General features: G+C 51.2%; 1 protein-coding gene across 1 annotated transcript in view; it reads left to right on the top strand.

Moving 5' to 3' along the window:
- Positions 1 to 5,285: 5,285 nt before the first annotated feature.
- The window catches only part of NTSR1 (neurotensin receptor 1), a 52,279-nt gene continuing 47,073 nt past the window's right edge, over positions 5,286 to 10,491 (top strand). The window contains exon 1 of the mRNA XM_068416448.1: positions 5,286 to 5,954. Coding sequence (XP_068272549.1) covers positions 5,286 to 5,954 — 669 coding nt within the window. The remainder of the gene's footprint in view (positions 5,955 to 10,491) is intronic.

The raw sequence follows: 10,491 nt of genomic DNA, 5'->3' as shown, positions 1-10,491 counted from the left end.
CACAAAGCATTCCTGGTGCTTTGTGTGTTTCCTGAAATCCAAGGCATTTAATAAAGATTTGGGAGCATTTCAAATGTATGGGAAGGTCACTGGGAAAAGGCAGTAAAGAGTGTTTGGCTGCCAGGGATTTTTACTGTGCTGCTTTTTCATTTGCATTTTAAAATTACCAGGCATGTTGAGATTTCAAAAAACAACAGAAATTCTTTGGGGGGTATGAGAAAATGAGGTTAATCTGGGCCTCCTGGGATTTCCTGGAAAATGTTGGTGTGGTGTATGGGGGGGAAGGGATGGTGCTGAGCTGGGAGCTGGAGCTGGAGCTGGGGCTGGAGCTGGAGCTGGAGCTGGGGCTGAGGCTGGAGCTGAGCTGGAGCTGGGGCTGGAGCTGGGGCTGGAGCTGGAGCTGGGGCTGGGGCTGGAGCTGGAGCTGGGGCTGGAGCTGAGCTGGAGCTGGGGCTGGGGCTGGAGCTGAGCTGGGGCTGGAGCTGGAGCTGGAGCTGGAGCTGGGGCTGAGGCTGGAGCTGAGCTGGAGCTGGATCTGGGGCTGTAGCACTCCCTGGCAGCGAGGGCTGTGCTCCGAGCCGGCACCGCTGAGCGGAGCTGTTGGAGGTGCCACTGGCAGAGCCGCTGCGGATCCGGAGAGCCAGGGCTGCAAAAGCGGATTAAATCCTTTAGAAACAGAGTAACTGCCCGTCTGCGTGTGCACTGAGGGTGCCAGCACCATGCCTGGGGCTGTGGCGGAGGCTCCCAGATGCAGCAAGTGCAAACTCTCCCCATGGACTCCTCTGTCCCCTCTCTTTATGTTTGTTCCTGGAATAAAATAGAGGATTTCCGAAGGGAAACCCTGCGTGCAGTGTGAGCACGAATGCTTATCTTTAACACTTATATTGTGTACATGAAGATGAGAGTGCCTTTATTGCCACGAGGAATCTGGTTTGGGCTTCTTGTCATAGCACCACGGGGGACCCAAAAACTGTTTTTGTCTCTCAGCTAAAGCAATTGGTATCTCCTCTGCGTGTCCAGTTAATGTATCAGTCTGTCTCTTTGAGACAAGTATTACAGGGTCCATCAGCCAGTACATCCATTAACTTTAAAGGAGTTTTGCCACAGTAAAGGACTGAATTTGAACATGCAGCACACAGAAGACAGGACCTGTAAAAGGTGTTTGGACACCTCATTTCCCAGCTGTTACTTCCCAGAGACTGATCCTTCTTCAGGGTAATTCTCTTACCAATATCATCATACACATCTCGGTGTGTTCTGCTTTTTGGATTGCCTTTATTTTTTTTTTAAACCTGCCTAGGGACACAAATGCTGGGGTGTGTGATCATTGCTCTGCTCTGGGTATGATCTGTCTGCTTTGCCAACCCACACACCACTGTGCTCACACTGCGGAGTCTCAGCAGGTTCCTCCACTATGAAAATCACAGGCAATAAATATCCCATGTATCAACTGTTATGATTTAAAATACTCTCCTGAAATCAGTTCAGCCAAAGGCAGTAAATAACATGCAGCCATTGGGAATCTTTTATTGCTCATCCGAACTAACAGTACTTTATTTTGCAGTGTGTTGGGTGTGGGAAGGGATGCACTTTCATGTCTGTAAGTAATGATACAGCCAATATTGTCATCAACAAAGCTGATGTATGTCCCTTTTTCTATTACCCCTTTCTCACTCACTTCCTTGTTTTTACATGCAGCATTCTTAAAAAAAAACCCTGTACACCCCAGGCTTTTACCTTCTTTACCCACCTTAGACATTCCTGACTTTTAGGGAGAGCCTGTCTATAGTGAGTCCACTGGGAACTGATTTTAAGGGCTTGAATCATCCCAGTATTACCTGACTCAGGAACCTGCTCTAACAGGTATTTGAGGCTGGGTGCTTGGACCTCAACAGGAGAAAGGGTGATGCTGTCTCTTAGCACCCGCCTCTTGCAGAGGTTTCTCTCTGCTTCTTTCCATGCCCTTCAGAAAAATCCCACATGGTGAAATCAGATGGGAATAGGATTAATATGAAAAATTCCTAGTGGTCCCCAGTTGCAACTGGTAAAAGCAAAGATGGAAAACACTTGGGTCAACATAAAAGGGAGTGAGGAAACCTGTGGGCCTCACATCTTGGGCACTGTGGGACCCCCAGCTCAAATCCAGGCAGTTCTAATAGATGAGGTCTTTGGGTGACATTTTCCTGCAAGATTTTAAGTAAATGCCTCGCTGTAACATTTGAGATCAGGCTTCTCTTGGTTTCCATGATTCTTTTCCTTTTTAAGCCACAGACACACACATACAAAATATATTAAAACGAGCCCAGCTTAGCTAAAAGGTCGGCTGGTTCAGGAACAAACAGTGGGGATTTAGGTTGGAGGCTTCGGCACACAAGAACAGAGTGGTGCATCTCCGGCTCTGCTTCTGCTTGAAGGGGAATATGGATTAAAACCTTGCAGGGAGCAGAAGTGAAGGTAAGAAGAGATACTTTTGTTATTCATTTCATTATCCCACGCCAGAAAAGGGACTTCACGCATCCCCCAGGCCACGCACTGGCAATGGGGAGGGTAAAGGGGTGCTGGGTAGATGTGCTACATGGTGAGGCAGGAATGGGGTCGATGTCTTCCTTTGGCAGGGCAAAACCTCTGCCTGCTCCGAGGCCAGGTTGGCAGGGGGGCAGAACTGAACCAGCCCTGTAACAGTGATGTGGGGGCAGAAGGTAGAACCCTCCTGGACAAAAAGCTCTCTAAAAAGAGAGGGGAGAGGTTGACCCCTTTCCTTATGGAGAGAGACAAGACTTTCATTTACTTTCTCCTTTACAAGAAGAGACCCACACTTCTGCACGGGGAATGGCAAGGCATCCCAGAAGACAGGCTCTTTGCTCAAACCCAGATCTATGTGAAAAAAACCTGCCCGTCATAGTGAGAACGCTTCATGTGTGGCTGAGACAAACTTGCCACGGAATTAATGGAATTTATTAAATTAATTATCTCGTAGAAATACGCTGCTGAGGCCTTTCACGATGGGAGCACTCAGCCCGTTTGTTGGGTGGTCAATATTCTTCTAATGCACTTTTTACGAAAGGAGAGATTTGTCTGGTACAAACCACGCCAGCCTGTTAGAAGTGTTGGTTGTAAATCGACAGCCACATTGATTCCAGGTAGCTGACACTTCGTGTAATTAGGATTATTTTTTAACTATATCTCTTGATATTCCCTGCCAGTACTTGGTGTGGAGGGAAGGTGGAGGAGGCAGCACACGGAGCACTGGGGAACAGCTGCTGGGACAGAGCAGGGAGGTGTAACACTCCCCTTGTCAGCAGCCGTGCGTGTGCATCGCCTGTGTGCAGAAACATGAGGCAACAGAATCCAAACCAGAGCATTTCCAGAGACAGCTATTGATATAAACGTGCACACCCACACTGTAAAATTAGACCAGCAGATGGGTACCTTGTTTGTGGGGATAGAAATTGCTTTCCACAAGGCCAAAATGAAGTTAAAGGACCAGAAAGGGACAATAACTCCTCATTATAGACAAAGATTCCAGAGGAACTCGCTGCCTCTGTGGGAGAAGTGCTTTTGCCCAGGAGCATGGGTTTGTGCTCGGACCACGGGGCCATAAGCTCCCCCCAACTTGGGGGCTGAGGAATAGGGACACCAGGCACCCAGGAGAAGGCTTGTATTCCAGCTGCAGCTCTCCTTCAGACCTCAGTAGGTGAGTACAACCCACCATTTGTTCCATGTTCCACTTCCCTTCCTCAGGATAAATATTCTTGATCCATCCCAAGAACCTGTCCGAGGACCAAGAACAAGAGGTAAGTCCAGCCAGGAACACCAACCCCAACAAACTCCTTTTAGCTAACAGAAATTTCATAACAGAAGCTTTTAAATGAAAGGAACATTGGTGTTAAGAGATTATTAGTCATTCTTTAAACTAGTGTGGGATGAGTGCCGGAAAACATTTATCTCCAAATATGACTAAATAAATCTGATTTTGGTTAGTCTTCCATGGTGATCCTATTGGATGGATTTAAGAGGAGGAAAGTTTGGGGGAATATTGACTCTTGGCAGATGGCTGTGGAAAGTTTACCATTTGCATGCAGAGATGATTTGATTGACTGCAGGATTAGAGATCTCTTGCATCAAATAGATAAGCAGTCTGCAGGACCTCGGTACATGCAGAGCTCACTGGCTCACTGGGAACCAGGTACCCAACACCTGCTGATGAACGAATTGGACGAATTACAACTGTCTTTGGATAAATCAGTGATTCCCTGAATGATTTTCCTGGGTCTCCTCTATGCATTTGTGAAGAGGTTTACCACAAAGACTGGCCCTTGAGAGGGTAACCCCACTCCAGACTGCTCATCCTTGGGGGGCCCTTTCATGTGGGGGATCCCCTTGTCACCCTCAGCATCACTGTGGCACCCCCATGGCCCCTGTCCCTGCAACAGGGCAGCTCAGAGAGGACCCCGCATACCCAAATCTGAGGATATGGGGTTAAGGGAAAAGTCACTGATGGGGACCAAAGCAAAGCAGGTCACTGCTGTCACCGCTGTGCCACGGTGCTGAGGGTGCCCCGGGCAGGTCAGGGCAGAGGTAGATATTTTTAAGTGTTTTCCCCCTCCTTTAAATGCATTTCTCCTAGCAGCAGCAGCAGGTGGGTGGGTATTTGCGAACTAGCAGGACATAGGGATGTCCAAGGGTGATGGAGCACCCCTGGTGCCTCTCCTCTCCCCGGGGGAGGCGGATGGGGGGGTGTCAGGGCTCAGCCCGCAGCCGCGCCTCTCTGTCTGACTTTGGAAGGGATGGAGAAGGGGGGAGGGGGGTGTCCCAATGGGGAGGGGCTCTGCAGCCCAGCCCGGGACGTGCTCCCTCCCTTCACACACACACCCCGGCGCCGCTTTAAGCACCGGGAGCGGGGAGGGGGCTGAGCCGAGGGGCCGCCCCCCGGGGCCGGGGCAAGTCAGAGCCGGGGGCGGGCGGCAGCGGGGCGGGGGCTCCCGGCGCGGGTGTGTGCGGGGCTGTGTGCGTGTGCAGGGGGGCTCCTGCCCTGCCAGGGCACATCTGGGCGCCGGGGAGCTGCAGGGAGGAGCGAGCCGGAGCTGCGGGCTGCTCGCAGGCAAGGCTGCCGCGGGCGGGGGGGTGTGAGCGTGGCTCGCACGCACACGCACGGCAGCGGCGGACGCCTCCTCCCCGCCGCCTTAAAACGAGCCAAGTTTCCACGCCGCGGGCAGCGGCACGTCGGGGCGCGGCGGCGGGTCCGGTCGGGCGCGGCGGCGGGCAGTGTTGGTCCGGCCCCGGGGATGCACCTGAACGCCACGGCCCCGGCCGTGCCGGGCGGCCCCCTCCGCCTGCACCCCAACGGCTACGCCAACGCCTCCAACCGCTCCGACCTGCTCCCCAAAGGGCCCGACGAGGAGGACCTGGACGTCAACACCGACATCTACTCCAAAGTGATGGTGACCGTCATCTACTTGGCTCTTTTCTTGGTGGGCACCGTGGGCAACTCCATCACGGCGTACACGCTGGTGCGCAAGAAGTCGCTGCAGAACCTGCAGAGCACCGTGCACTACCACCTGGCCAGCCTCGCCTTCTCCGACCTCCTCATCTTCCTCCTCTGCATGCCCATCGAGCTCTACAACTTCATCTGGGTCCATCACCCCTGGGCTTTCGGGGGGGCCGTCTGCAAGGGCTACTACTTCCTCCGGGACGCCTGCACCTACGCCACGGCGCTCAACATCGCCAGCCTCAGCGTGGAGCGCTACATGGCCATCTGCCACCCCTTCAAAGCCAAGAGCATCATGTCCCGCAGCCGCACCAAGAAGTTCATCAGCTGCATCTGGATCGCCTCCTTCCTCCTCGCCATCCCCATGATCTTCACCATGGGGGAGATTTACGGCAAGGACCAGAATCCCGACTCCCTCATCTGCACCGCCATCGTGGACGCCTCCACGCTGAAGACCGTCATCCAGGTGAGGATCCCGGAGCGGACGGGGCTCCCGGAGCGGACGGGGCCGGGCAGCCGCCTCCCTCCCGGGGCTCGGAAGGCCAAACTTCGCGGAGACGGGCGGGGCAGGAGGAGGAGGCTGGGAGGAGGGGACCGGCTCGGGAAGGGGGTGTCCCGGGCAGCCCTGACGGGGCGGACCGGCCCGGGGTGCGGACAGGCGAGATTTGGGGCGGGGGGGTGTCTCGGCTCCGCTTGCCCTGCGCTATCCCGCACCCCCTCCTACCCCACAGCGCCGGGCTGAGACCCTGCACCGGGGTAGATCCTGCACCGCGGTTAATCCAGCCCCCGGCCCGTGCAGCCCCCTCGGAGCTCCTCTCCCGGCGCGGCCGGTGCCCGGAGCCCCCGCGGTCCTGCACCGTGAGCCCCGTGTGCCGCAGAGCCCGGGGCGGCCGGGCCCCGCTTTGTCCTGCGGCCGCTGTCTCAGACCGGGGATGCTCGGGTCCTCCCCAAACGTGCCAGTTCATCGCCAGAAAACCCACAAATCTCCACCCTTTCTCTGCATCCTCTGCATCTCCCTTCCTTCCCCTGGAAAGCGGCCAGCAAGGTCGAGGGAAATAAAACCATCTCTCCCCCTCTCCCACTTTCTTGGGTTGATCCCGAGCCCATCTCCTCTGGGTAGTGACGGATCCTCATTTCACAAAGTTTTGTAAAGAAGGTGTAGCATAGGCATCCGGAAAGGAACTGCATCTTCAAAGGCAGAGGCTGCAATTTTTGCTGTTTTGGGGAAATCCATAGCTGGTTTAACTAGCAGACCCCTCCTGACTTCAGAAGGGCTTTGCTGGTCTCCACACACTGCTTCATCTAACGTGCCCATGCGTGGAAAAGATTTCAGCATCAACACTTGCTGCGCTCCAGTGCTCTGAGGGGTTTTACATTTTGCATTTGTTTACTGGAGCATTAGGCTTGAAAAATGTAAGAGACATGGAAGGAGAGACAGAAAGAGCAAGACGCCAGTCTCCATAGTCCCTTTTCTGCCAGGCTCACGTGTGATAGCTTCTCAATCTTTTATTTTGAACGTGAATTTCAGGTGGGTTTAATCAGCAGCCAATTAGAATTTAAAACTGCATGTGTATTAAAGCCTTTGAGATGGTCCCACAGTTAAAGGGAGGGAACCTAAATGGAAACACATCAGAATCATTGCTCCCACTAAAAGCGGGAGAGGGTACCTGCAGTTAGATTTAAGCGCAGAGCCTGTACATGTTTAGACATGTGTCTCCAAATTTCCCCCTGGACTGCTCCAGTAAACCAAAATCCAGCCCCCACAGAAGCCCTGGATTCCCTCTGCATTTTGTCTTGATACATAGATTTCATCTCGAGATGGTGACGGCTGTATTTCTTTTGTAGGTACTTTGTAGATTTTGTCAGTGGCAGCCTGGTGTACTTAACCCAAATTCTCTACTCTCTAAGGAGACGTGAGCCATCTGATTTGAGAACAATGTGGCTGAAATGCATTATTTCCAGTCATCTTCCTCTTAGGATTAAACTGATGCTCATTGTTACCATGACAGGGCTAAAAACAGAGCGTTATTTCCTAGCCGTGTCTTTGGAGATCAAACAATTCTCAACATATTTTACAGTCTTGCTATTACTCAGGCTATTCCTTACCCTGTTAGCCAAGAAGTAGGCAGACGTGAATGCACAGTATGTGAAGTTCACCTGTGGGCTTTTCCTTGTGATTTTTTTTTTATTTCACTTGTGAATTAACTTCAAAGTAAAAAAAAAGGAGGCAGCTGTTGGGGGAAAAAAACCCAAACACTACCATAGTGTTCCTTCTCAGGGGATCTGGGTACAACAGTAGTTTTGATAAGATAGGAAGGTGGTTTGATGGCTTTGCTCCATTCCTCTGAGCACAGGGAAGCAGCACACAACGTGATGCGGAGCCCTGGGCTGGGGGAGGTACCAGAGAGAATAAGCAAAGCAGCTGCAAGTCAGGTTTGAAGTGCATTGATGGAAAGCATTGCACAGCATGTGAGCGGGCATTCTCCCATTGTAAGCTGTGCAGAGGTTTAAAAAGAGACAATTAATGGAAGACCTGTGAAAGAAAGGTCAGTGGTGGTGTGGAGAGTGACGTGCAGAGGTCTTGCTGGTCAGAAATCTGGAGCCCTGCTCTTTCGCAGTGGGTTCAAGCTGCTTTAGAGCAGGTCTTTGCATCTCTTAGCATTCGTTTTCTGTCTTTAAAATAAGCAGAGCAATGATGCACTTGCTCAAGCTGGCAAATCACTTGTAATAAATCGCTCAACATATTTACTCCTCTTCCTGTTTGGCAAACTGTCTAAAGCAAATTGGGATTTTTTTTTTTGGAAGCCATTAGTTCTCCAAGAGGTTTTATTTGTTGACTGATTGAAAGCCAGTCCCAGAACAGAGCAATTGTAACCATTTATAAACTCGGAGCCCAGTGTAAGCTATGGTTCTGCTGGGATCATTGCAGGAGAATGCTCCTCCCTGGCCTGGAACAAGCTTCCCAGGGTGAATATTTGAGAGTATTAATTTCACACCTCTGATTTTGAAAAAGTTTCTCTGTATTTGCTTTGAATATTTAAGTTTTAATGGGCATTCCTGAGTGAAACTAGACTGTGTGTGAACAAACAGGTTTTCTTATAATAAGGAAAAAAAAGTAACTATTTGAACAGCACTTGGCATATTTGATTCTTGCTCTTATTACTTAACTTGTACCACTTAAGCTCCACAACAACTGTAAGGAGTAATTACTGATATTCTCCAAGTAATTACGGATTGCTCAGCACAGCACACACTGATAAGCAGGAAGAGGAATAAGCCAGATGTTCTGCAGGGTGTCACCGTGTGTCACCACGGTCGGTACGGCCGGGCGCTGTACATCTCTCCTTGTGCCATTGAGACATAAGCTCTGTGTGGCCTCTGAGATGTAATTCTTCACAACAGTACTATTTCCCAGCTTTGTACATCGCCATCCTTGCAGCTGCTTAAATCAGCCTGTGAATCTGGTTTATTATACATTCTTCGTTGCCACGCTTGCCTGTTACTTCTGTGAGTCAGGGACGTCTGGTTTGAATATTGGCATCAGCGTGGGATCTGGTAGCAGGAGTAAGTCCATTATAGCCACATTATTTAGATCTAGTTAACACCTGAACTGGCAGACACCCTGTAAAACACACTGCAGCCAATTTTAGGGGTTTTTTCCACATAAATTAAAAACCTTTTAAAGCCATCCCCATACAAGTAAATGCATGTTTTCACGCCACTTCAGCTGGAGGAGGTTTTAAAAGCTATTCAGTGTGGCAGCAACAGATAAGAGAGCTCCGAGGCAGAATGAGATGTTTCCCCTGTTGACTTGCGCGTCGGTACCTGTGGGTTTGGCTACTTCACAGCCTTGCTGTTGGCTCTGGGGCCAGCTCCCCCGAAACAAGAGCTCGCACTGTGTCCCATCCCACCACGTGCATCCCTGAGTGCCATTAGCATCATACGCTCTCAGCCCTGTTTTTCCAAAAGGTCTGATTATTAATGGCTAGGCGGCTGTGCAAATTGGTTTTCCTTTATTGCTTCTTACTTTTTTACCTTCATACCTCTGTTCTGGAGAGATCCTTAGTCAATCTGGGGAAAGGGGGAAGTGTTCTCAGAAAGGGTCATTAGACATTGGAAGGGGCTGCCCAGGGAGGTGGTGGAGTCACCATCTCTGGAGGGGTTTAAGAAAAGACAGGACATGGCACAGTGCCATGGTCTAGTTGACATGGTGGTGTCAGGGCAATGGTCGGACTCGATGATCCCAGAGGTCTCTTCCAACCTGATTGATTGATTGATTGAAAGAAATACCTACAATCCTGGTGCACCATCAGTCCCAGCAGACAGAGTCAGGCATCTCCTCGACCTAAAACCTCAGGATTTTAACTGAGCCTGGATTGGGCACATGTGTGAGGGGAGCCTGGGTGTGGGCAGCTCTCCGTTACCCCATAATTCACAGGAGAGAGAGGAACATGTTTTCCCACTGGCATGTCACAGTCTGCGCTTGGATGGCTCTGCTGCAAAATGTCCCCTAAGTTATGGCAGGTGCCTGTGTAGGTGGTGCCTGACACACGCTGATGTTTTATTTGCACGGACAGCTGGTGTGAACCCATGTATTAAAACATGGCAGCATGCCCTGCGCCTCCATAAACTGTCACAGCTCCATCAGCTCCAAGTTGCTCATTTGTTAGGGCAGCTTCTTGGGAAGCACGTTGGGAACTTCTCTGGACCTCCTCACGGCTTTGGGCAGACAGTTCTGCTCAGCATCAGCCCACCCTTGCGTGGCTGCAGCTCGCCTATCTCTCCAGATCCCTTGTTTATTATGTTTTACGAAGTCTGCTCATAGTTCAGATGATTTGTAGAGTAAATAACTCTGCACATGAAACAACCGCTTGCCCAAGGAGGTCCTCTGCTTTATTTCTTCCTACATTTCTTCTTGCGATGCCTTTGAAGGGATGTGCCAAAGAACCTCAGGGGACAGCAAGGAAGGACCAGGCGTTGGAGCTTGGAGGCACAAGGTGCAG

Source organism: Nyctibius grandis, chromosome 19 (genome assembly GCF_013368605.1).
Source record: "Nyctibius grandis isolate bNycGra1 chromosome 19, bNycGra1.pri, whole genome shotgun sequence".
Taxonomy (NCBI): domain Eukaryota; kingdom Metazoa; phylum Chordata; class Aves; order Nyctibiiformes; family Nyctibiidae; genus Nyctibius; species Nyctibius grandis.
The sequence above is the reverse complement of the archived record's forward strand: the minus strand, read 5'-3'. Positions and strand labels throughout refer to the sequence as shown.